At 35.6% G+C, this 27,927-nt stretch overlaps 2 protein-coding genes across 5 annotated transcripts in view; one reads left to right on the top strand and one right to left on the bottom strand.

The window, feature by feature from the left end:
* The window catches only part of LOC149900338 (myotubularin-related protein 10-B), a 47,668-nt gene extending 27,768 nt beyond the window's left edge, over positions 1-19,900 (top strand). For 2 of the 3 annotated variants that reach the window (XM_090113444.1, XM_090113446.1), the window contains 6 exons: positions 11,239-11,368; positions 12,290-12,425; positions 12,761-12,998; positions 13,714-13,840; positions 16,347-16,525; positions 17,322-19,900. In XM_090113444.1, coding sequence (XP_089969570.1) covers positions 11,239-11,368; positions 12,290-12,425; positions 12,761-12,998; positions 13,714-13,840; positions 16,347-16,525; positions 17,322-17,546 — 1,035 coding nt within the window. In that variant the 3' untranslated portion in view covers positions 17,547-19,900. The remainder of the gene's footprint in view (positions 1-11,238; positions 11,369-12,289; positions 12,426-12,760; positions 12,999-13,713; positions 13,841-16,346; positions 16,526-17,321) is intronic. The other variant, XM_090113445.1, reaches the window with a different exon arrangement.
* Positions 19,901-19,986: 86 nt separating this feature from the next.
* On the bottom strand, positions 19,987-27,475 carry LOC149900339 (metaxin-1). Of its 2 annotated transcripts, none has more exons than XM_090113447.1 (6): positions 27,304-27,475; positions 27,076-27,222; positions 26,677-26,946; positions 25,637-25,871; positions 24,934-25,085; positions 19,987-20,455 (listed from the first exon to the last, which is right to left on the bottom strand). In XM_090113447.1, the coding sequence occupies exons 1-6, from the start codon at positions 27,379-27,381 to the stop codon at positions 20,330-20,332; spliced, it is 1,008 nt and encodes a 335-aa protein (XP_089969573.1). In that variant the 5' UTR covers positions 27,382-27,475; the 3' UTR covers positions 19,987-20,329. The 2 variants fall into 2 exon arrangements, with proteins under 2 accessions (XP_089969573.1, XP_089969574.1); XM_090113448.1 differs by lacking the exon at positions 19,987-20,455 and adding an exon at positions 22,538-23,628.
* Between the last annotated feature and the right edge of the window lie 452 nt (positions 27,476-27,927).

The following is a 27,927-nucleotide window of genomic DNA, read 5'->3' on the forward strand; positions in this document are numbered from 1 at the left end:
AGAGAAGTTATAAACAGCTGCAGGCAAGTGAGTTATACACGGATATATGCAGAGAAGTTATAAACAGCTGCAGGCAAGTGAGTTATGTACGCGAATATATGTAGAAAAGTTATAAACAGCTGCAGGCAAGTGAGTTATACACGGATATATGCAGAGAAGTTATAAACAGCTGCAGGCAAATGATTTATACGCAGTTATATGCAGAGAAGTTATAAACAGCTGCAGGCAAGTGAGTTATACATGGATATATGCAGAGAAGTTATAAAAAGCTGCAGGCAAGTGAGTTATACACGGATATATGCAGAGAAGTTATAAACAGCTGCAGGCAAGTTAGTTCTACGCAGTTATATGCAGAGAAGTTATAAACAGCTGCAGGCAAGTGAGTTATACATGGATATATGCAGAGAAGTTATAAACAGCTGCAGGCAAGTGAGTTATACACGGATATATGCAGAGAAGTTATAAACAGCTGCAGGCAAGTGAGTTCTACGCAGTTATATGCAGAGAAGTTATAAACAGCTGCAGGTAAGTGAGTTCTACGCAGTTATATGCAGAGAAGTTATAAACAGCTGCAGGCAAGTGAGTTATACATGGATATATGCAGAGAAGTTATAAAAAGCTGCAGGCAAGTGAGTTATACACGGATATATGCAGAGAAGTTATAAACAGCTGCAGGCAAGTGAGTTATACACGGATATATGCAGAGAAGTTATAAACAGCTGCAGGTAAGTGAGTTCTACGCAGTTATATGCAGAGAAGTTATAAACAGCTGCAGGCAAGTGAGTTATACATGGATATATGCAGAGAAGTTATAAAAAGCTGCAGGCAAGTGAGTTATACACGGATATATGCAGAGAAGTTATAAACAGCTGCAGGCAAGTGAGTTATACACGGATATATGCAGAGAAGTTATAAACAGCTGCAGGTAAGTGAGTTCTACGCAGTTATATGCAGAGAAGTTATAAACAGCTGCAGGCAAGTGAGTTATACATGGATATATGCAGAGAAGTTATAAAAAGCTGCAGGCAAGTGAGTTATACACGGATATATGCAGAGAAGTTATAAAAAGCTGCAGGCAAGTGAGTTATACACGGATATATGCAGAGAAGTTATAAACAGCTGCAAGGCAAGTGAGTTATACACGGATATATGCAGAGAAGTTATAAACAGCTGAGAGCAGGTGAGTTCTACGCAGTTATATGCAGAGAAGTTATAAACAGCTGCAGGCAAGTGAGTTATACACGGATATATGCAGAGAAGTAATAAACAGCTACAGGCAAGTGAGTTCTTCGCAGTTATATGCAGAGAAATTACAAACAGCTACAGGCAAGTGAGTTATACATGGATATATGCAGAGAAGTTATAAACAGCTGCAGGCAAGTGAGTTATTCACGGATATATGCAGAGAAGTTATAAACAGCTGCAGGCAAGTGAGTTATACACGGATATATGCAGAGAAGTTATAAACAGCTGCAGGCAAGTGAGTTATGTACGCGAATATATGCAGAAAAGTTATAAACAGCTGCAGGCAAGTGAGTTATACACGGATATATGCAGAGAAGTTATAAACAGCTGCAGGCAAATGATTTATACGCAGTTATATGCAGAGAAGTTATAAACAGCTGCAGGCAAGTGAGTTATACATGGATATATGCAGAGAAGTTATAAAAAGCTGCAGGCAAGTGAGTTATACACGGATATATGCAGAGAAGTTATAAACAGCTGCAGGCAAGTGAGTTATACACGGATATATGCAGAGAAGTTATAAACAGCTGCAGGTAAGTGAGTTCTACGCAGTTATATGCAGAGAAGTTATAAACAGCTGCAGGCAAGTGAGTTATACATGGATATATGCAGAGAAGTTATAAAAAGCTGCAGGCAAGTGAGTTATACACGGATATTTGCAGAGAAGTTATAAACAGCTGCAAGGCAAGTGAGTTATACACGGATATATGCAGAGAAGTTATAAACAGCTGAGAGCAGGTGAGTTCTACGCAGTTATATGCAGAGAAGTTATAAACAGCTGCAGGCAAGTGAGTTATACACGGATATATGCAGAGAAGTAATAAACAGCTACAGGCAAGTGAGTTCTTCGCAGTTATATGCAGAGAAATTACAAACAGCTACAGGCAAGTGAGTTATACATGGATATATGCAGAGAAGTTATAAACAGCTGCAGGCAAGTGAGTTATTCACGGATATATGCAGAGAAGTTATAAACAGCTGCAGGCAAGTGAGTTATACACGGATATATGCAGAGAAGTTATAAACAGCTGCAGGCAAGTGAGTTATACGCGAATATATGCAGAGAAATTATAAACAGCTGCAGGCAAGTGAGTTATACACGGATATATGCAGAGAAGTTATAAACAGCTGCAGGCAAATGATTTATACGCAGTTATATGCAGAGAAGTTATAAACAGCTGCATGCAAGTGAGTTATACATGGATATATGCAGAGAAGTTATAAAAAGCTGCAGGCAAGTGAGTTATACACGGATATATGCAGAGAAGTTATAAACAGCTGCAGGCAAGTGAGTTATACACGGATATATGCAGAGAAGTTATAAACAGCTGCAGGCAAGTGAGTTCTACGCAGTTATATGCAGAGAAGTTATAAACAGCTGCAGGCAAGTGAGTTATACATGGATATATGCAGAGAAGTTATAAACAGCTACAGGCAAGTGAGTATTACACGGATATATGCAGAGAAGTTATAAACAGCTGCAGGCAAGTGAGTTATACGCGAATATATGCAGAGAAGTTATAAACAGCTGCAGGCAAGTGAGTTATACACGGATATATGCAGAGAAGTTATAAACAGCTGCAAGGCAAGTGAGTTATACACGGATATATGCAGAGAAGTTATAAACAGCTGAGAGCAGGTGAGTTCTACGCAGTTATATGCAGAGAAGTTATAAACAGCTGCAGGCAAGTGAGTTATACACGGATATATGCAGAGAAGTAATAAACAGCTACAGGCAAGTGAGTTATACATGGATATATGCAGAGAAGTTATAAACAGCTGCAGGCAAGTGAGTATTACATGGATATATGCAAAGAAGTTATAAACAGCTGCAGGCAAATGATTTATACGCAGTGATATGCAGAGAAATTATAAACAGCTGCAGGCAAGTGAGTTATACACAAATATATGCAGAGAAATTATAAACAGCTGCAGGCAAGTGAGTTATACACGGATATATGCAGAGAAGTTATAAAAACTTGCAGGCAAGTGAGTTATACACGGATATATGCAGAGAAGTTATAAACAGCTGCAGGCAAGTGAGTTATGTACGCGAATATATGCAGAGAAGTTATAAACAGCTGCAGGCAAGTGAGTTATACACGGATATATGCAGAGAAGTTATAAACAGCTGCAGGCAAATGATTTATACGCAGTTATATGCAGAGAAGTTATAAACAGCTGCAGGCAAGTGAGTTATACATGGATATATGCAGAGAAGTTATAAAAAGCTGCAGGCAAGTGAGTTATACACGGATATATGCAGAGAAGTTATAAACAGCTGCAGGCAAGTGAGTTATACACGGATATATGCAGAGAAGTTATAAACAGCTGCAGGTAAGTGAGTTCTACGCAGTTATATGCAGAGAAGTTATAAACAGCTGCAGGCAAGTGAGTTATACATGGATATATGCAGAGAAGTTATAAACAGTTGCAGGCAAGTGAGTTATACACGGATATATGCAGAGAAGTTATAAACAGCTGCAAGGCAAGTGAGTTATACACGGATATACGCAGAGAAGTTATAAACAGCTGAGAGCAGGTGAGTTCTACGCAGTTATATGCAGAGAAGTTATAAACAGCTGCAGGCAAGTGAGTTATACACGGATATATGCAGAGAAGTAATAAACAGCTACAGGCAAGTGAGTTCTTCGCAGTTATATGCAGAGAAATTACAAACAGCTACAGGCAAGTGAGTTATACATGGATATATGCAGAGAAGTTATAAACAGCTGCAGGCAAGTGAGTTATTCACGGATATATGCAGAGAAGTTATAAACAGCTGCAGGCAAGTGAGTTATACACGGATATATGCAGAGAAGTTATAAACAGCTGCAGGCAAGTGAGTTATACGCGAATATATGCAGAGAAATTATAAACAGCTGCAGGCAAGTGAGTTATACACGGATATATGCAGAGAAGTTATAAACAGCTGCAGGCAAATGATTTATACGCAGTTATATGCAGAGAAGTTATAAACAGCTGCATGCAAGTGAGTTATACATGGATATATGCAGAGAAGTTATAAAAAGCTGCAGGCAAGTGAGTTATACACGGATATATGCAGAGAAGTTATAAACAGCTGCAGGCAAGTGAGTTATACACGGATATATGCAGAGAAGTTATAAACAGCTGCAGGCAAGTGAGTTCTACGCAGTTATATGCAGAGAAGTTATAAACAGCTGCAGGCAAGTGAGTTATACATGGATATATGCAGAGAAGTTATAAACAGCTACAGGCAAGTGAGTATTACACGGATATATGCAGAGAAGTTATAAACAGCTGCAGGCAAGTGAGTTATACACGGATATATGCAGAGAAGTTATAAACAGCTGCAGGCAAATGATTTATACGCAGTTATATGCAGAGAAGTTATAAACAGCTGCAGGCAAGTGAGTTATACATGGATATATGCAGAGAAGTTATAAAAAGCTGCAGGCAAGTGAGTTATACACGGATATATGCAGAGAAGTTATAAACAGCTGCAGGCAAGTGAGTTATACACGGATATATGCAGAGAAGTTATAAACAGCTGCAGGCAAGTGAGTTCTACGCAGTTATAGGCAGAGAAGTTATAAACAGCTGCAGGCAAGTGAGTTATACATGGATATATGCAGAGAAATTATAAACAGCTGCAGGCAAGTGAGTTATACAGGGATATATGCAGAGAAGTTATAAACAGCTGCATGCAAGTGAGTTAGACGCAGTTATATGCAGAGAAGTTATAAACAGCTGCAGGCAAGTGAGTAATACACGGATATATGCAGAGAAGTTATAAACAGCTGCATGCAAGTGAGTTATTCACGGATATATGCAGATAAGTTATAAACAGCTGCAGACAAGTGAGTTATATGCAGAGAAGTTATAAACAGCTGCAGGCAAATGATTTATACGCAGTTATATGCAGAGAAGTTATAAACAGCTGCAGGCAAGTGAGTTATACATGGATATATGCAGAGAAGTTATAAACAGCTGCAGGCAAGTGAGTTATTCACGGATATATGCAGAGAAGTTATAAACAGCTGCAGGCAAGTGAGTTATACACGGATATATGCAGAGAAGTTATAAACAGCTGCAGGTAAGTGAGTTCTACGCAGTTATATGCAGAGAAGTTATAAACAGCTGCAGGCAAGTGAGTTATACATGGATATATGCAGAGAAGTTATAAACAGCTACAGGCAAGTGAGTATTACACGGATATATGCAGAGAAGTTATAAACAGCTGCAGACAAGTGAGTTATACACGGATATATGCAGAGAAGTTATAAACAGCTGCAGGCAAATGATTTATACGCAGTTATATGCAGAGAAGTTATAAACAGCTGCAGGCAAGTGAGTTATACATGGATATATGCAGAGAAGTTATAAACAGCTGCAGGCAAGTGAGTTATTCACGGATATATGCAGAGAAGTTATAAACAGCTGCAGGCAAGTGAGTTATACACGGATATATGCAGAGAAGTTATAAACAGCTGCAGGTAAGTGAGTTCTACGCAGTTATATGCAGAGAAGTTATAAACAGCTGCAGGCAAGTGAGTTATACATGGATATATGCAGAGAAGTTATAAACAGCTACAGGCAAGTGAGTATTACACGGATATATGCAGAGAAGTTATAAACAGCTGCAGACAAGTGAGTTATACACGGATATATGCAGAGAAGTTATAAACAGCTGCAGGCAAATGATTTATACGCAGTTATATGCAGAGAAGTTATAAACAGCTGCAGGCAAGTGAGTTATACAGGGATATATGCAGAGAAGTTATAAACAGCTGCATGCAAGTGAGTAAGACGCAGTTATATGCAGAGAAGTTATAAACAGCTGCAGGCAAGTGAGTTAGACGCAGTTATATGCAGAGAAGTTATAAACAGCTGCAGGCAAGTGAGTAATACACGGATATATGCAGAGAAGTTATAAACAGCTGCAGGCAAGTGAGTTATTCACGGATATATGCAGATAAGTTATAAACAGCTGCAGGCAAGTGAGTTATACACGGATATATGCAGAGAAGTTATAAACAGCTGCAGGCAAGTGAGTTCTACGCAGTTATAGGCAGAGAAGTTATAAACAGCTGCAGGCAAGTGAGTTATACATGGATATATGCAGAGAAATTATAAACAGCTGCAGGCAAGTGAGTTTTACAGGGATATATGCAGAGAAGTTATAAACAGCTGCATGCAAGTGAGTTTGACGCAGTTATATGCAGAGAAGTTATAAACAGCTGCAGGCAAGTGAGTAATACACGGATATATGCAGAGAAGTTATAAACAGCTGCAGGCAAGTGAGTTATTCACGGATATATGCAGATAAGTTATAAACAGCTGCAGGCAAGTGAGTTCTACGCAGTTATATGCAGAGAAGTTATAAACAGCTGCAGGCAAATGATTTATACGCAGTTATATGCAGAGAAGTTATAAACAGCTGCAGGCAAGTGAGTTATACATGGATATATGCAGAGAAGTTATAAAAAGCTGCAGGCAAGTGAGTTATACACGGATATATGCAGAGAAGTTATTAACAGCTGCAGGCAAGTGAGTTATACGCGAATATATGCAGAGAAGTTATAAACAGCTGCAGGCAAGTGAGTTATACACGGATATATGCAGAGAAGTTATAAACAGCTGCAGGCAAATGATTTATACGCAGTTATATGCAGAGAAGTAATAAACAGCTGCAGGCAAGTGAGTTATACACGGATACATGCAGAGAAGTTATAAACAGCTGCAGGCAAGTGAGTTCTACGCAGTTATATGCAGAGAAGTTATAAACAGCTGCAGGCAAGTGAGTTATACATGGATATATGCAGAGAAGTTATAAACAGCTACAGGCAAGTGAGTATTACATGGATATATGCAGAGAAGTTATAAACAGCTGCAGGCAAATGATTTATACGCAGTAATATGCAGAGAAATTATAAACAGCTGCAGGCAAGTGAGTTATACACAAATATATGCAGAGGAATTATAAACAGCTGCAGGCAAGTGAGTTATACACGGATATATGCAGAGAAGTTATAAACAGCTGCAGGCAAGTGAGTTATACATGGATATATGCAGAGAAGTTATAAACAGCTGCAGGCAAGTGAGTTATACATGGATATATGCAGAGAAATTATAAACAGCTGAGAGCAGGTGAGTTCTACGCAGTTATATGCAGAGAAGTTATAAACAGCTGCAGGCAAGTAAGTTATACATGGATATATGCAGAGAAGTTATAAACAGCTGCAGGCAAGTGAGTTATACACGGATATATGCAGAGAAGTTATAAACAGCTGAGAGCAGGTGAGTTCTACGCAGTTATATGCAGAGAAGTTATAAACAGCTGCAGGCAAGTGAGTTATACACGGATATATGCAGAGAAGTAATAAACAGCTACAGGAAAGTGAGTTCTTCGCAGTTATATATAGAGAAATTATAAACAGCTACAGGCAAGTGAGTATTACATGGATATATGAAGAGAAGTTATAAACAGCTGCAGGCAAATGATTTATACGCAGTGATATGCAGAGAAGTTATAAACAGCTGCAGGCAAGTGAGTTATACGCGAATATATGCAGAGAAGTTATAAACAGCTGCAGGCAAGTGAGTTATACACGGATATATGCAGAGAAGTTATAAACAGTTGCAGGCAAATGATTTATACGCAGTTATATGCAGAGAAGTTATAAACAGCTGCAGGCAAGTGAGTTATACATGGATATATGCAGAGAAGTTATAAAAAGCTGCAGGCAAGTGAGTTATACACGGATATATGCAGAGAAGTTATAAACAGCTGCAGGCAAGTGAGTTATACGCGAATATATGCAGAGAAGTTATAAACAGCTGCAGGCAAGTGAGTTATACACGGATATATGCAGAGAAGTTATAAACAGTTGCAGGCAAATGATTTATACGCAGTTATATGCAGAGAAGTTATAAACAGCTGCAGGCAAGTGAGTTATACATGGATATATGCAGAGAAGTTATAAAAAGCTGCAGGCAAGTGAGTTATACACGGATATATGCAGAGAAGTTATAAACAGCTGCAGGCAAGTTAGTTCTACGCAGTTATATGCAGAGAAGTTATAAACAGCTGCAGGCAAGTGAGTTATACATGGATATATGCAGAGAAGTTATAAACAGCTGCAGGCAAGTGAGTTATACACGGATATATGCAGAGAAGTTATAAACAGCTGCAGGCAAGTGAGTTCTACGCAGTTATATGCAGAGAAGTTATAAACAGCTGCAGGTAAGTGAGTTCTACGCAGTTATATGCAGAGAAGTTATAAACAGCTGCAGGCAAGTGAGTTATACATGGATATATGCAGAGAAGTTATAAACAGCTACAGGCAAGTGAGTCTTACACGGTTATATGCAGAGAAGTTATAAACAGCTGCAAGGCAAGTGAGTTATACACGGATATATGCAGAGAAGTTATAAACAGCTGAGAGCAGGTGAGTTCTACGCAGTTATATGCAGAGAAGTTATAAACAGCTGCAGGCAAGTGAGTTATACACGGATATATGCAGAGAAGTAATAAACAGCTACAGGCAAGTGAGTTCTTCGCAGTTATATGCAGAGAAATTATAAACAGCTACAGGCAAGTGAGTTATACATGGATATATGCAGAGAAGTTATAAACAGCTGCAGGCAAGTGAGTTATTCACGGATATATGCAGAGAAGTTATAAACAGCTGCAGGCAAGTGAGTTATACACGGATATATGCAGAGAAGTTATAAACAGCTGCAGGCAAGTGAGTTATACGCGAATATATGCAGAGAAATTATAAACAGCTGCAGGCAAGTGAGTTATACACGGATATATGAAGAGAAGTTATAAACAGCTGCAGGCAAATGATTTATACGCAGTGATATGCAGAGAAGTTATAAACAGCTGCAGGCAAGTGAGTTATACATGGATATATGCAGAGAAGTTATAAAAAGCTGCAGGCAAGTGAGTTATACACGGATATATGCAGAGACGTTATAAACAGCTGCAGGCAAGTGAGTTATACACGGATATATGCAGAGAAGTTATAAACAGCTGCAGGCAAGTGAGTTCTACGCAGTTATATGCAGAGAAGTTATAAACAGCTGCAGGCAAGTGAGTTATACATGGATATATGCAGAGAAGTTATAAAGAGCTACAGGCAAGTGAGTATTACACGGATATATGCAGAGAAGTTATAAACAGCTGCAGGCAAGTGAGTTATACGCGAATATATGCAGAGAAGTTATAAACAGCTGCAGGCAAGTGAGTCATACACGGATATATGCAGAGAAGTTATAAACAGCTGCAGGCAAATGATTTATACGCAGTTATATGCAGAGAAGTTATAAACAGCTGCAGGCAAGTGAGTTATACATGGATATATGCAGAGAAGTTATAAACAGCTGCAGGCAAGTGAGTTATACACGGATATATGCAGAGAAGTTATAAACAGCTGCAAGGCAAGTGAGTTATACACGGATATATGCAGAGAAGTTATAAACAGCTGAGAGCAGGTGAGTTCTACGCAGTTATATGCAGAGAAGTTATAAACAGCTGCAGGCAAGTGAGTTATACACGGATATATGCAGAGAAGTAATAAACAGCTACAGGCAAGTGAGTTCTTCGCAGTTATATGCAGAGAAATTATAAACAGCTACAGGCAAGTGAGTTATACATGGATTTTTGCAGAGAAGTTATAAACAGCTGCAGGCAAGTGAGTTATTCACGGATATATGCAGAGAAGTTATAAACAGCTGCAGGCAAGTGAGTTATACACGGATATATGCAGAGAAGTTATAAACAGCTGCAGGCAAGTGAGTTATACGCGAATATATGCAGAGAAGTTATAAACAGCTGCAGGCAAGTGAGTTATACACGGATATATGCAGAGAAGTTATAAACAGCTGCAGGCAAATGATTTATACGCAGTTATATGCAGAGAAGTTATAAACAGCTGCAGGCAAGTGAGTTATACATGGATATATGCAGAGAAGTTATAATAGTTGCAGGCAAGTGAGTTATACACGGATATATGCAGAGAAGTTATAAACAGCTGCAGGCAAGTGAGTTATACACGGATATATGCAGAGAAGTTATAAACAGCTGCAGGCAAGTGAGTTCTACGCAGTTATATGCAGAGAAGTTATAAACAGCTGTAGGCAAGTGAGTTATACATGGATATATTCAGAGAAGTTATAAACAGCTACAGGCAAGTGAGTATTACACGGATATATGCAGAGAAGTTATAAACAGCTGCAGGCAAGTGAGTTATACGCGAATATATGCAGAGAAGTTATAAACAGCTGCAGGCAAGTGAGTTATACACGGATATATGCAGAGAAGTTATAAAAGGCTGCATGCAAGTGAGTTATACACGGATATATGCAGAGAAGTTATAAACAGCTGCAGGCAAGTGAGTTATACACGGATATATGCAGAGAAGTTATAAACAGCTGCAGGCAAGTGAGTTATACACGGATATATGCAGAGAAGTTATATACAGCTGCAGGCAAGTGAGTTATACGCGTATATATGCAGAGAAGTTATATACAGCTGCAGGCAAGTGAGTTATACACGGATATATGCAGAGAAGTTATAAACAGCTGCAGGCAGATGAATTATACACGGAGACAGGAAAAGTAGTTACAAGCAGCTGCAGGCAAGTGAGTTATACACGGTTATACATATATATGTTGAGTAGTTATAAACAGCTGCAGGCGGATGAATTATTCAATTTTTACCTATCTATGATTAAAAAATTGGTGGTCTGTAAAGTTGGTTTACTGACGATAGTTGAACGTGACAACGTCCGGATGTGCTTCTTTGTCGCTCGTTCCGCGCTCTCGCTTGCACTTCAAGCCTTACATGGAACGCCTCAGAGCGAGGTAACGCCGCTTGAGACATGTTTTTTCGTGCGTGCAGCCGGCGCTATCGAATTATAGGACGTTGTCACGTCAAAAATAATGTTTCAGATTATTTTATGTGGTATACAATATATTGTAACTTTTTTTTTTTATCTACAGATAAAAGACTCACAGTACTACTCGATGCTTGAGTCGAGTCGGTGGTTGCGGCACGTGGCCGCGTGCTTGACGTTCGCGGACGATGCCGCTAAGCATATATCTGATAATGTCACTGTTGTGCTGCAAGAGGGTAAGTTTTATCTGTTTATTCTTTGTGTTCGTTTCTTCAATTTTACTTCTATTTTAGCGGAACAAATACTTATTCCATTAAATTTTTTTTTATTCATATAAGCCTGTGATCTCTACTAATGCAAAACTAACTTTGTCTGTATGAAATGAAACGCGTGTTTATGTGGCTGTAAGCATGGTTCTTTTCTATGTAAGCACTATTGGCAATGATAACTTTAATTAATTAATAATTTTACGTGTACTTTTCGTAATTATAATTTCATTCTTGCGCGTCAATTCTTTGCTTTCATAATATAAACATTAGTTAACCGCAACTACTCTTCCACTCATCACGCAGCATAGCCCGGAAAATGGGAAGGCGTGATCTAACGTTGCTCTAAAATTCCCGCAAATCTATACTTAATATTATAAAGCTGAAAAGTTTGGTTTGTTTGTTTGAACGCGCTAATCTAAGGAACTACTGATCCAATTTGAAAAATTCTTTCGGTGTTAGATAGTCCATTTATCGAGGAAGGCTATAGGCTATATATCATCACGCTAAGACCAACAGGAGCTGAGTAATGCAGGTGAAACCACGGAGCACAGCTAGTAGCGCATACGTGCATCGCACGCATCACACGCAATACGCAGCGTTTAACGCGTGACAGTGTGATTACCACCTTATCGTCACACATGATCATTATCTAATTTTGATGTGATAACGTTTTTAAAATCGTTTTTGCCGGGTGACATGTTCAGAAACTTGTGTCACACCAAAACCTCACGAGCGCGTTCGCAGGTATAACGAGAGAGAGACGGACCGATCTCCCGTCTCATCTCGAGCGCTGCCACCAATAAGACGTTATCACGTAAACATCTCGATCGTAAACATACTTTACAAACAACCAATTTTTTTTTCATCATGTCCAATGCCGTTCTACAGGTGACGGTGTAGACTATTGCGCAGTGGTATCGAGCCTCACACAGTTGCTACTCGACCCGCACTACCGTTCCATATCTGGCTTCCAGTCGCTCATACAGAAGGAGTGGCTTGCGTTGGGCCACCCGTTTTGTGATCGGTGAGATTTTTTGGTTTTAAGTTTAAGAAAAAAGGCTTTATTTGTGTCTAGGTGGAACTTGTCATATTTGAAAATCTTTTATTGTACATTCTTTGCAATGTATTGATACACTATAAACAATATAGCATTAAAAATTTTATTGATTAAACCATAGACAATTGAAGTAAATATTTTTGAAATTTATTAAGTGTAATCTATTTTGACGAAACATTTTTATTATTTCCAAATGGGAGTATTTTAGTTTTTCCACTTAATTTTGAAGCTATTTTACAATGAAAATTCTTTTTACAGCACCTTTATTCAAAAAGTCATTATTACCTTATATTTTTTCGCAGGTTCGGTCTCCCCCGTCCAGGCATGTCAAAGGAGGATCTAGAAAAGGCTCCCCCCTCACAAGTGGCCCCAGTGTTTCTATTATTCCTGGATTGTGTATGGCAACTCCAATCCCAGTTCCCGGCTGCGTTCCAATTTACGGAGACATACTTAACTACGTTATGGGACGGATCGCATAATCATTTGTTTGATACGTTCCTGTTTAATTGTCCGAAGGATCGGGAATTGGCTGTGGCTAGGGTGAGTTTTGGGATTTTGATTTTGAATTTGTTTGTTTATAGGGTTTTATTTTGGTAGTTCCGTGTGGAAATGCGTTTTAGATTACGAGGTATCATTTATTTTTAAACTTGTTTAAAATTTAAGGTAAAAGGTTCTTTTTAACCCATTGAGCCCCGAACGGCCCGATGGGTCCACGACACAATAGATTTTCTATTGTGTTTGTGATTCCGGGGCCTGAGTTATTAAAGGTTTCAAGTTAGCATACTCAAGATTGAAAACTACTAATTAAATAAAAAAGTAGATGTTTTTGTAACATTCTTGTTGCTTTTTAAGAACGATATACTCAAATTTCGACGGACCGAAGGACGATTTTTAAAAAACACAAGATTTAATTTACACGTCTTTAATTAGTGCTTTCTACATTCAGAATGAACTAAACTAATACTTAAACTAATAAACTTATCTCTAAACAAAAATGCAGCGTTTGAAGAAATACAATATGTATGCATTAAGGCGATGCAGGTGGCCATAGTTATGCTGCGTTAACAAATATGACATCGCTCGCATGTACTGCGGGTGGCCCCGATATAACTATATATTATTTATTACCAATTCAATCACTGTTTTATATTCATATTCAATTTCATAACGTTAGTTTATTTTCGTATCCTTCTGCTATTAATTAATATCTCCCAATTTCCATTGTTATTTTCTACCAATACCTAAAAACATTAAGTTGCAGAACTTCGTGCAACGTCCGATCTGGGACTGGGCGGAACAGTTCGGCGAACGAGACGTGGCGCTGTTTTACAATCCGCTCTATGTGGGACATAGAACTAATGCTATCAATGAACAAAGGCTTTGTAAGTATGGGCATTTAGTTTTTTATTTTTTTTTAATTGTGTTCGTATTTTTTTATGACGTATTGGCCATGTGGCCTCCGTCTTTAATACAGTTTGCGGTAGGTAATCTGTAACGTATGCGTAAGTTATGTAAGAAAAAATTGTATCGACGTTATTGGCCGATTAACCCATTGACCACCGAGCGGCCCGATCGGGCCGAGACACAATAGATTTTCTATTGTGTCTGTGATCCGAGGACTGACGGATTAAGAAGAGCTGGAACGTCAACACATTTAAACTAGGGATGTAACGATACCGATACCGATACCGATATATCGGCAAGCCGATATATCGGTATCGCCGATAATAAATCAACCGATACCGATATTTTTTTATTAAATTCTTTCTTTTCTTTTATGTTTTTGCATTGTATTCATTCATATTGTTTTATTTCTGTTTCTGTAATAGTGTTAAGGAAGAGCGGAACCTCCTGACACAAGCATTTTATTTGCTTACTAGGAGTGTTCCAATCACAAATTTGTTTATGTAAAGGAAAGAAAGAAATAATTTTGAATTTTTTTAATTTTTAACGTGATAACGTTTTTAAAATCGTTTTAGTCGGGTGACATGTTCATAAACTTGTGTCACACCAAAACCTCACGAGCGCGATCGCAGGTATAACGAGAGAGAGACGGACCGATCTCCCGTCTCATCTCGAGCGCTGCCACTGCATTATGTTATCACGTAAACATCTCGATCGTAAACCTACTTTACAAACAACCAATTTTTTTGATATCAAATAATTCAAAAATCCGCGCCCAATGAACGATGCGGGAGGCCGCCCGCGCGTGCGCACTTTGTTTTCTGAAAAAACTCTACCAATTACTTAGTAAACTTTTATTAGGTACTGATTGTATGTGTATTACTTAAAGTTTAACTGACTTCGTAAAATAATAATACTAAAATAAATGGTTTTGTTGTTTTTTGATTTGGCATTTTTATTTAAAAGAATACGATTAACAGTTGTCTCTGTTAAATTTTGGTAACTTTTTATGCATAATTCACTATTTATTTTTCTACCAAGCCATCGATATCGGTATCGGTATCGGTATCGCCGATACATTACTACAAATATCGGTATCGGTATCGTATCGGCAAAATCATGTATCGTTACATCCCTAATTTAAACATTGCACATGTGTAGTATCTGTGAAGACGCGCGCGGCGTGACGTTATAATGCATACGCATCAAGAAAAGTCTGTCTGTGTCTCTCGCGCGCAAACTAGCTTATGAGGGTGAAGGGGACAATTATTGTTTTTATGTTGCAATTGTTTATAAATACAGGGTGATGTAATTTAAACAAAGACGTTAGGTATATCTACTACTAACTATATTCGACGAGATACTTCGCGGCACGCGGATAAGAATATTTTTTTACTTTACCTAGGTTAATTAATTATGTAATCATTTTAATAAGTTTTGTAAACAAAATGTACACGCCGTAAGTTACAATTTTCATACATAGCTGAACAATGCAACTTTTATTGTAATGTAGCCTTATCTTTTACGTGCTAGGGTTTCGCTTGTATTGTTTCTTGTGAGTGAGCGCACGTGTTATTTGTATTGTTTATATCGTTATTTTGAATATGACATGAAATTTAATTATTATTTGATAATTGAATGATTATCAATACCATATTACAATTGATTATGAGAATAAATAATTAAGTTCATCGATTGAGTTACTTTTAAATTGTAATTTTACATATAAATTATGAGAACTTTCATAATTATATTTATCTACAACGCACTCATTTTACAATTCAAGTCTACAATAATAGGCATGACGACAGTATCCATAAATGATCGAATTAGTGTTTTTAAGGGAAAATTTATAATAAATAAATTAAAAATACAACTTACTTACTTAGAAACTTACTTAGAAATAGTAAAAACATTAAGATTAATGAGATTATCAATAAAATAAAACATTGAAATTCTGCAATCGGCCATCTTGACTGAAACACGCGTGACGTCACGTCTATGTTAACAGCTTCGCGTCAGGTATATTTTGTTGTTATGAATATGTTGAGAATACGCATTTTTATTTATTTTCTATTTTTTAACGTATGCTTTATCGACTCAGAACAGAAATATATCATATCTGTATTGAAATTTCCCGGAAAATATCCGGAAAATGCGTGAAAATATCCGGAAAAAGCGTGGAAAATGCCACTTCAAATTTGCGAAGTAATTAAAGCAGAAAACCAAAAAAGAAAAAGAAAGCTAAAATCTTTCATATTAAATGTATATGGGATATTCATATTTCATACTTAATGTATGGGAGGGTTTAAAGATAATTTTTTTGATATTTCTCGATTTATTTTTAAAAATTTATTACGGCCATTTTACTCATTAGGTTAAGTACTTTCGATATCAGTTTAAGTTTTTTGATATCTGCAATAGTTACGGAATAATCGCCTGTGCACACTTAACGATTACACCCTGTATACGTGTGTTCCACAGCGATGTCGTCAGTGTGCAGCCGGCGCTCGGCGGGCGAGGTCGTGCGGCTGGAGCCGTGCACGTCGGTGGCGGGCGCGGAGCTGTGGGCGCAGTGCTACGAGCGCTGGCTGGCGCCGCTCGACGCGCCCGCCGCCGGCCGCGTGCAGTACTACTGGCACAACTGCCGCGTGCGAGCGCAGGTCGGTGTGGCCCATTGAGGTTTTATTATAGAGAGGACACCACGAACAAAATCTTTGCGACAAGCGCGGCAGCGCGGGGCGGCCAGGGAGTCATACAATTTGCAAATATTCTGCCTATTATTACTTATAAATTAAAACCAATCAATGTAACAAATAAATATTTTTTATCTTATTAAAAAAATACGAATAAACTTATCAATTAAAACCAATCAATGTAAAAAAAAAGGTTTGAGACGATTGACTCTAACTCGTGTTAGAAAAAGTGTAGTAGCGATGGCCTCTCTAGTTATAGTAACTCAATGGTGTGGCCACGCGTTTTTTAGGTGGGTTAAAAGTAAAATTTCAAGGTCGCGGTGGATTAAGGCGACGATTTCGGTATGCTCGGCACACACGCGCTTTGTTTAGTCACTACTCAACATTGCGTGAACGAGCAATGGTGAAAGCAATGGAGGTATTTACTTATACATAAGACACGAACTCACAACAGATGTAACATAATATATTGTAGGTAAGAAACCTCTATGACGGTCAATATCAAATCCATCTATCACTGGTTCAGATCCGGCTCGAAGGACCAATCTAATAGTTCTACTTTGACTCTATGTCCTTACGTGACTTACAAAAAATGTGACTGGTTAGGTTTGTTCGCTTGCATTAAAGCACTTTTAACAATAAAATATACGAAACAGTATATCACGATAAATAAATAGATTCTTATTTTTAAGTTTTTTTTACTAAAGATTTAATTTTAATCCTGTCCCATTTCCTGTATAAACAATGTTATATTACTTCACAGATACAAAAGCTCAACGAGAAATTGACATCTCTATCGATCCTCAACGATCGTACCAACGGGGGTGAAGACCCTCCCCCCTCCCCGCCCCCCACACTCACCCGCTTCTACCCCTTCAGCCTGAAGACAAGTGATAATGTATCAACAAGCCTGGATGCAATGCAAGTGAGCCTCATAGACGCGACACAGCTACTCGACTCGCAGAGCTTGTTGAACGCACCCGATTAAAAAAAGAAATGTCAAAATTTCAAATTTCGAACTTTTTTGAAATTGGAATTGTGTTATGGTGTAAAGTGTGTGTTTGTAGTGTGTAAGTGTGGTGGAAATTTTGAATTTAGAACGGGTCTTGAAATTGGAATTGTAAAGCGTGTGTTAGTGTGTGTATGGCAATAGATAATGAGTCAATATGGAATTGTGTGTTTAATCCAGTTGTTAACTCTCTTGAACTTCAATTAGAATGCTGCTTGGAATTTGTAACAGTATTACGCTTGTGTGCAAGAATGTATGTAACTGTAGTCTTATCTACTTTGGTGCATTTTAATTTTATATAGTTGTATTCTCTAGTTGGCGCCAACTGGCATTTCTATATTTCTTGCTGTAATAGATTTCTTAGAAGACCAGACAAAACGTATTATTTCTTAAAAATAAACGTTATTTTATTTGAGTGTGAAAATGTGTGTAATAAATACATTGTATTTAAAAAGAAATTAAAGAACATTGCTTACGTGTTTGTAAAATTTATTACTTTCGTTACGAATTAGATCAACAGCGATTAATAAATATAGAACGAATAAAAGTGTTTGTTATATTTAATCATATTCTAAGTTATGATAAGACACTATTGTATTATATCCACTTACAGTTGTAAAATAAAGTACATGTTGTATTTGTATATTACAATGCGATATTAATTTATTATCATTTTCACCATTATAACAATAATTTAGGTTTATATAACCATATATTTTGCAAAATGTTGAACTCATTAGGGATATAGACGGTTTTAGAATATTTATTATACGGTGATGGAGATTCATAAGCTTTTTTAGAAAAGTTATAACAACATTTAAATACTAATAAATAATTTACGTACTAAAGAGGATATTGAATGCGTTTTTTCATTAGGAGATCTACAAAATCTACAAAATAAAAATAAATTATAAAATATGTCACTTTTGCAAAAAAAATTTACCCAAAGACTAAGAGCTATTACGCACTGTCGACCAGTCTGTGATTACTCCTGGACGACTGACGACTAAGTGCGCAAGCCCCTATTTAAACTATAGTAAGTCACAGTCGCCGGCGACTGAGTCGCCAGCGACTGGTCGACAGTGCGTAATAGCTCTAATAATTGTCAAAATGACATTTCACGCATATGTCGCCATGTTTTTCGATTTTGACATGTTCCCTTTTAATGAAAATTGATAATTTACGTAGTATCTGAAATTTTTTACATACTTGACTAGTGCAAACGTAATATTGAATAATATTAGTATGCCGATATTTTCTTACTTTATAGATGTTTTTTAGAAGCAGTATTTTAACAATCTGTAAATATATTGATATAATAGATAATAGAATACTTTATTTGTAGAACAAAATAATGCTTATGGTGTTTAATAACATTTGCGTAAGTATATTTTTGGTAAAATTTATTTATTTTCATAAGAATTGTTAAACTCGAATTTCTATTCGTAAATAGCAAATTTTATTGACGAATTTGTCTTGATTGAAATTCATTATTTAGCATACGTCTGAAAATATATTTGTGTTAAATTGTGAAGAATACATCGGCTATTATAAAAGTTGTATTAATGTGTCTTAGATAAATAAAAAATATTTTTATACGCTAAATTTTTTAAATAAGCAATTTAATTCCCAGATGACGGAGAGTGAATGAAAAAGTAATTTTTAAACGCTGACAGTACTGATAATTTAACTTTACCTGTAATAATTTAATAAATATTGTTACCATGTCGTTTATTGTTCTTTTTAGACCTTTATAATATAATGATATCAAAAGTTAGATATAACGATTAGATTTCACTAAGTTATATTCGAAGGTCGAAAGTAAATTGTTACGTTGTAAATATGGCAGCTAACTTCAGTTTGTTATTAATTTTAATAAGAATAATATATTTTACTGTTTACGGAATCTTAGTTTTTAGCTAAGTTTGTATATTTTTGCACAGATAAAACCCTTTCTTTCACCGAACACAAACAATCTTTTTGTATTAGATTTCAAGGAGTATGTATACAAATGTAGATATGTAACCGTATAAATAATATTAACTGTTATACAATTTGTGTACAAGGAGCGTCGTAAGTGATAAATGTATATTTACGAATTGTTATAACTTATACTTATTGTGTTAAGTATTGCTTGATTTAAATCATGCTAAATTTAAGTGCCATCCGATTATATGTAATGATGTTGCTAGCTATAAAATAAAATTAGTTACATTTCGACTAGGCTAGCAACACTAAACATCCATTCTACAGGTGTTGGCAATAATAAGCTGTAGTATACCTGACGTGAAATAATGTTCAAATAATGGAAATAAAACGAATGAATATTGAAATGTGGTTTTATTTATAACAACTTATCAGGTACAAATAACATAGGACTTAATCGTCTATAACTTAACAGAAAAACATACATCTGCTCACATAAAAAATTAAACCTATAAATATTGTCTTTTTCGTATAATTTTTTTATAATATAATACTCTTAGCTCTTCCATATAATTTGCTATCAACATTAGCAAAGATACTAGAACTAGTTCCATAGAAAGTTTATATCTTTCGTCTTTTCCAGATTCTATTTTAATTCAACACAAAATTGAGTCTAAGGTAACATACTCGATTAAAAAACCAATTCGTACAAACGATACCACAAACAACACAATATATTCACACATGACATTAAAAGAATAATAATTCACGAGTTACACCAACTCTTGCACTAAAATTTTCGAGATTGTCTAGGTTCTCAATATATTATGCCTTGACTATTTAGAATTTGTAGAAGTATCCTCAGATTTGGCCCTAAGACGTTTCATCTTATCAAAGTGCTTCTTAGCGATTAGGAAGCGGTTGAGTGAGATCGTCTTCTGCCAACTCCATGATGACCAGCGCTGAAATGGGTTTATAGATTTATTTTCAATTAATAAGAACTAACATTAAAATAATAGAGGTTAGAAACATTTTTAACTATTAACAAACAATGAGCGACAAAAAAGTGAACCAAAACTCCACGCATGGTGAAATTTGGAGCTTTGTAATTTGTAAATACGACTTTAATTCATCCAAATAAGGTTCAATATATTTTGTGTATATTAACTAGATAACTTTTGGTAGCTTTTGGCGCACTTTGTGATTACACCACAAATTTAATTTTGCTTTAATATTTGTTTCTTTCAACTAGAATTTAATTTTAACAAACACATTTGAGGACAGTTTTAAATTCGTGATAGACTCGATCAGGTAACTAATTCATTAAAAGTGGCTATCGTTATCAAGTTCATTGTAACTAGACCTAAAGCACAGATAATCTATTAGAGATTGTCTAATCTAAAAATGAACGCCCCTCCACTAAACTTAATTGTTTCAATGTGTGAGGACAAATAATTATTGAACCACTTTATATGTGTGCGCGCGTCGATTCTACTGCAAACTTTGACACTCGCGCACTGATTTGTCAACTAATCGGGCGATCAGTTCATGTACCTAGCATTGTATGGCGGGGAGAGCGCGCTATGTACGGAATGACACGTCCGTTCTGTCGTGCATCGCGTCATTTATGCACTAGTTGGCCAACTGGTCCTGTCGTTCGGGCATGGACGGGACTGGAGGACTGAACGACCAATGAGGCAGACCAATTTGTGTGTATTGCGTCTATACACGTACTTTGAATGTGAGCGTAAACACAGTGGAGGGGCGTTCATTTTTAGATTAGACAATCTCTACTATCCTAAAGCGAAGTGACTATGCGGTCAGCGGTAGTTGACTTGCGCAAGGGACTTTCTGTAAACGCTCGCGCAAGTGGACTTCTGCGTTGTCGTTGAGTAGTCACACGTGTTTTGACCTTACAGTTAGTGGCTTTGTTCAAAAAAGGAGATTCTCAATTCTACTGTATTTTTTTTTGAACTTCAAAACTTTCGACTGGGTGAACGTTTTGAACATGCTTTTTTAATGATATTTTTTATTTTTATGATAAATATGAACTACCAAAAATGGCATATTTAAAAATTAATTCAATAAAATTTATTTCTTAACAAATAGTTTAAATTGTTGTTTCCAAAATAGCAAAAGAGTGACGAAATGTAGAATAAAATAAAGAGAAATCGAACTTTTATTTGATAAAATTTAAATTTTAAATCTATTTTCTTATTAAGTACCTACTGGGTATGGATAAATCTTTTACAACCAACTTTAAAGTATTTGTGTAGGTGTGTCATCAAATAGCTTTACAGGTGGATTTATGAACAATACAGTTATGAATAAACTTAAAATAAAGAACTTAAAAGGTTTAGGAATCCATTACAAACTAACAAACATAAATAAAACACACATTTAACATACAACATATTTATTCACGCACCAATAAGTTAAAACAAACTCGACTTTCAATCGCAAACAAAAAGCTCATTCCTCTAAAACTAAAAGCACTAACATTCTAATAAAATTAACAGTCGATATATTTCCCTCACCACATTGCATTATTTCACGAAGGCAGTGTACGCAATTTGAAAATATCTAATACGAGGCAAAAGGCACTATTTTGTACATTTCACGCGGATATATATATATTATGTAAAGATTGTCTAATCTAAAAATGAACGCCCCTCCACTAAACTTAATTGTTTCAATGTGTGAGGACAAATAATTATTGAACCACTTTATATGTGTGCGCGCGTCGATTCTACTGCAAACTTTGACACTCGCGCACTGATTTGTCAAATAATCGGGCGATCAGTTCAGGTGCCTAGCATTGTATGGCGGGGAGAGCGCGCTATGTACGGAATGACACGTCCGTTCTGTCGTGCATCGCGTCATTTATGCACTAGTTGGCCAACTGGTCCTGTCGTTCGGGCATGGACGGGACTGGAGGACTGAACGACCAATGAGGCAGACCAATTTGTGTGTATTGCGTCTATACACGTACTTTGAATGTGAGCGTAAACACAGTGGAGGGGCGTTCATTTTTAGATTAGACAATCTCTACTATATAAAACAAATAACATTATCATTATAACAATAGGAAAATATTGCATTTCGTGTACGTTAAGGTTCAGTTTATTTGTGGCATAATCATTTTCAACTGTCTTTGCCGCCTTCAAACACAAGTTTTAATTTTAAATATCAAGTCCAGCTAATTAAAATTACACGCTAAAAAACTATTTTAATAAGAATGCAGAATAAAATACATATATAATGATAATTAAATAACTTCACAATTATTTTATGTTTTTCAAAATAAAAAGTATCTAATATTGTTTGTTAAGTAAATGCAAAATTACTATTATCTAAGCTTTCAATAAATATACATTGTGGCAGTTATCAGAATCTACATTTATTTTTTGCATATAATATGCTTTATTCTTCTTCTCCTTTCCAAAAAAAATAGTTAATGTAAATATTATAATATAATAGGTACGTAGCAAAATTAACCCATGTTAAAAGAAATTGTCTATTGTTGCAAATTTTTAAAACACAAGATACCTAATATAAAATGCGTATGTTTTTTTAATAAACAATTTGGTGCAATTAGGAACGATAAAACATCACACTGTACACATATTTTATGACAATTATATAGTTTTTCAATGCTAGATTCAGAGAACTTCAAAACTCTTAACAAGATTTCAATATTTATGGATAAAAACTAGAACTAAATTTGATAGTAAAGCTCACAGCCTTTACAGACTTATCTTTCTAAAGAAATTGATATATATTTATGCAGTTAAATGAAGTAAAATTAACAATTTAAAACATGGTAAAAGCAACAATCTCTTAGGATTGACAGATTCATTCATATCTGTCAAAGATGCCTATAACTGTCACATGAGTTTATTAATATCTTTTATAATTTAAGACTTGGCCTTCTTGCCAAGAAAAAAAAAACGACTTGTCGCTTTACGTCAATGTCAATGTCAAAACTGTAACTGTCACTGGTGTATATTCTGTGGTAGCATGCCGTCCGTGTGTGCGTGCGTCCAGCGAGCGCACACGCGCGCAATCAGTTGTCGTCCTCTTCATTCTCAAACATCTCGTTGTAGTCGTGCGAGTGTTCAAAGTCTTTGAAATCCTGAACAGATAAATGAGAATGAATAAGATTACAACTTCCTGTATACTAGCTCACTACTTATATGTATTTATATGGACTATATACAACATTTAGGGCTGGTTTTACAACTACCTTGATGATTTGTTTAACTTATTTAACAATGCCAAAAATATATGAAAAATTTCATCAGCGTCAAATAGGATATCGGAGATACAAATAGTAAGCGGTGAAATCAGCTCTCAATAGAGAACTTGTAACATACAGAGACTAGTAGATATACAAAGCATTCCTATAAGACAGGGAATAACATATGTCGGATTTATAGTTGCCTAGAAAATAGGGAATTTCAATGATAAATTAATAATTTTTAAGAATTGATGTAAAAAAAATATGGGTCAAGGGTGATGGTAACTTGGTAACAGTATTATGAATACTGACATTGCAAAAAAAATATTGAGAAATTTATGAAGGAAATAATTTTATTCTAACTTAATTAAATATCAATGTTATTGAAATGTCTTTTAATATTGTAAATTTTTTTAGAGCATGTAAAACTGTTATGTAAATTAATAAAAAAATATCTGCATTAATTGGTGGCTACTTACTACTGCTTAATTTTTATGCTTTCTTTTATTATGTGTATTGTGATTAACTTATGTTATAGTATTGTAATTGTTTTAATTGTTAATGTTTAGTGTTTTGTATTAGATAGATAAATAATACAACAACAACAATTGACTACAAGCACTATACAGGGTGTAATCGTTAAGTGTGCACAGGCGATTATTCCGTAACTATTGCAGATATATTATAAAACCTGGGAGAAGCTCGCTAATGATCGATCTGATTGGCGCAAACTTGTTTCCGAAGGCTGCAGATTCTGTGACGAAGCGTGGTTCAAAGTACTCGCAAGCAAAAGGATGAAACGTCACCAAGCCGAAAACGAACCTGTTCCAGCAAACTTCCCCTGTCCGACCTGCGGAAAAGTATGTCGATCTCGCATTGGATTGCTTGGACACCTATAGCATTGCTCAGGCATAGCACCATAAACCGTCTGTAATAGACGTATAGGCCAACGACGATTGCAGATATCAAAAAACTTTATACCGATATCGAAAGCCCTTTACCTAATGAGTAAAATGACAATAATAACTTTTAAAATATAAAACGGGAAATATCCAAAAAAGTTACATTAAACTTAACGATTACACCCTGTATAATTTTGACATGCATAACAAGCTAAGCAAATACCTATAGCCTACCTATATCTATATATACATATGAATACATAATAATATATAATAATATTCATATATTCATACTCACATGGAACATTCCATTAGCGACTGCGTATCCAGTCATGGCAATAGCTGCAAATATAGCTGCTAACACTTTGTTACGAGTTTGGTTCGGGAAGTTAGCTTCTCGGTCCGACTGTGTGCCCGTTGACTGCTTTTTCGCGTTTTGTCTGTTGTATTCTGCAATTTTGTCATTATTTCATATTACAGTTAAAATACAATCATTAGATTACTTGTGTAGCCTTTTAAATAATATTTTTTGTGAACATTCCAAACAAATATAATGACAAAGAAATACATGACATTAGATAAAATCCTATTTTTCAAGTGAAAACAAAACATAGCCTAGTGAGAGTCTGCTCAAAAGAAGTTCAACTGTTATGGCGATTACTACAGAAACTATTACTAACTAACAGACATTTTAACATAGAATTTTCTTATGAATTACTAGCGGTCCGCCCCGGCTTCGCCTGTGGTACATATTTCGCAAAAAAAGGTAGCCTATGTTCTTTCTCAGGGTCTAAAGATTGTCTGTGCCAAATTTCATCAAAATCGGTCCAGTAGTTTATGCATGAAAACCATACATACATACATACATACATAATTACAAACCTTTCCTCTGTATAATATTGTATTGGTATAGATCAGTATAGATAATTTGTAGAACCAAAGTTAAAATTAGGCTATCACGTAAAATAAACATTCCAATTCTATATGAACGCAAAACCCACCATCGGTAACATGTCTAAAATTCTTCTGATTGATCCTCGCTACAAATCTAGTGAGATTAGCGATCCCCTTCACATGGTTAGACAATGTCGCATTTGGGAATGGTACTTTATATAGCGGCGCGAGATACGCGAACACTGTCGCGTCGAACGACGAGGGACGGTTACCAAAGAAGTATTCGCTCTCGCCGAGACGGTCTGACAGCGCCTTTAGAAACTTTTCCGCTTCACTGTATATCTGTGAAATATTTAGTTGCGTTAAGCAAATACATTATTCAGGAGACATACATAAAACATTAATTTCTGACAAATTATACTTTGTTTATTTATACATTTGAAAAGAATAGAAAAATTTATATCACGAAGCAGGTTTCGAACCCGCGTTTTCCGCCAAAGAACGCGAATTCCACCGCGTGTTCGCATTTTTTCAATTCTTAAAAAATGTACCTATATTTAAAAAGCATTTGAATGTTTAGCTTAGCAAGTATTGTGTTCATGAATAAATGATAATTGTTTGAATAAAGATTGTAGTTTTATTTCATTTCACCTGTAAAAAATTCACCTTAAACATGACGTGTCAATAAATGTTTACAACCCTTACATTATAGTTTATAACTTTATACAGTTAAATATAGGTTACCGCCCGTGGCTTCGCTTTGTCTAAAACCTAATAAATTATATACTAAAACCTTCCTCTTGAATCACTCTATCTATTAAAAAAAACCGCATCAAAATCTGTTGCGTAGTTTTAAAGATTTAAGCATACAAAGGGACATAGGGACAGAGAAAGCGATTTTATTTTATACTATGTAGTGATTCAATTTCAATTTAAACTATTTATGATTTATATTTAGACTACTTTAATCAGTCAGTCAAGCAAAGTTAAATAACAAGAAAATTTGTTCATCTATGTAAATTAGTTATATAGAACTATTTCACATCATTTCACCAAAAAGATGAACTAAAACATCTGTTTTAATTTTTCATCTTATTGTTTTCGTATTGGAATAATTAATATATCAAAAAAATATTATAACACTTACAGTTTTTTCAACTTCTTTCAAATCTGCATGCTCTCCATATAATGCATCAATCATTTCCTTAGCTGCATTTTGGTATTTAGATGGGTAGTAGAAATTAAAAGGAATTTGTAAAGCTCTGGCATACGCTGGTCTTGTGAGATCTGCATAGTTTTTCTCATCAACCCACCAGGCAAACTGATAAGCTGGATAAAGTTTCTCCCTGATAAATTGTGTAAATGCACTCGCTTCAGCCGCCTGCTTTGTATTTAAGTGAACATCTGTACTATAATGCTGTAAAACAAGTATACAAAATCTGGGTATAATTACATCATATTTCTCATTATTGCTTCAAATGAAAATTTATACTTAATTATTCATTTTAGTCATTGGTAATAAATAAATAACGAAATTGGAACTTACTAATGATTTCAAATAATCTACAACTTCTTCAAAGTTCGTCAGCACCTTTCTACCATCTCGCAAAACAGGCAACGTTCCTTTTGGAGTAAAAAATGGATTGCTCACTTCACGAACACGAACTGGGACGCCAATAAATTTCATATAGGTCTGCAATTAATTTTGTTTTTAAATAAAAGGCCGGTGCTATGTTAGGCTTACCTGGCTTAGGTTAGAAATATCAATACTTACTAAAACTCTAAGACATTCTAAATCAATGGAAGCGAGACCCCATTCGCCTCTCCAAATATCCAATTCTATGTTATTCATTATTTAGGATAACTAGTATAAAACATATAATTTATTTATCATTTCACAAAAAATATTTCCAATATAAACTGATTTCTGAATTACGATGATGACAATTGACAGACGATTGACAGTCTGTAAATGACAGTAATCGTAATCCACAGATAATCTATGATTCTATGAATCAAAGAAGACAGAAATGTATGCATAATTTAAACACAGTATTACAATATTATTTCCTACAGTAAGGAATCGCCTTTGATGTCGCGCGATGCCGCCGCCAGCGTAGGTACTTACGCTGCCACACGAAAATACGCTAGGGTTGCAACAAATGGGAAATAAAACAATTGTGATTATTAATATTATGATGAAATCATTTATTCATATGTACATTCAAAATAATTGCGATTATTAAATCTGATGTAATTATTTGTTCATAAATATATAATTACAGATATTGCACTGCTAAATATTTACGTGGACACTAATTTGGATGTTCTTAATTGTATATTACATATAACATTTTCTAAGTAATGCATTCGCATTGGGATGTACAATCTGATTAGA

The sequence above is a fragment of the Colias eurytheme genome, chromosome 19 (genome assembly GCF_061535395.1).
Source record: "Colias eurytheme isolate Ceu_HAF_F1 chromosome 19, ilColEury1 Martin Lab GWU primary, whole genome shotgun sequence".
Classification (NCBI taxonomy): domain Eukaryota; kingdom Metazoa; phylum Arthropoda; class Insecta; order Lepidoptera; family Pieridae; genus Colias; species Colias eurytheme.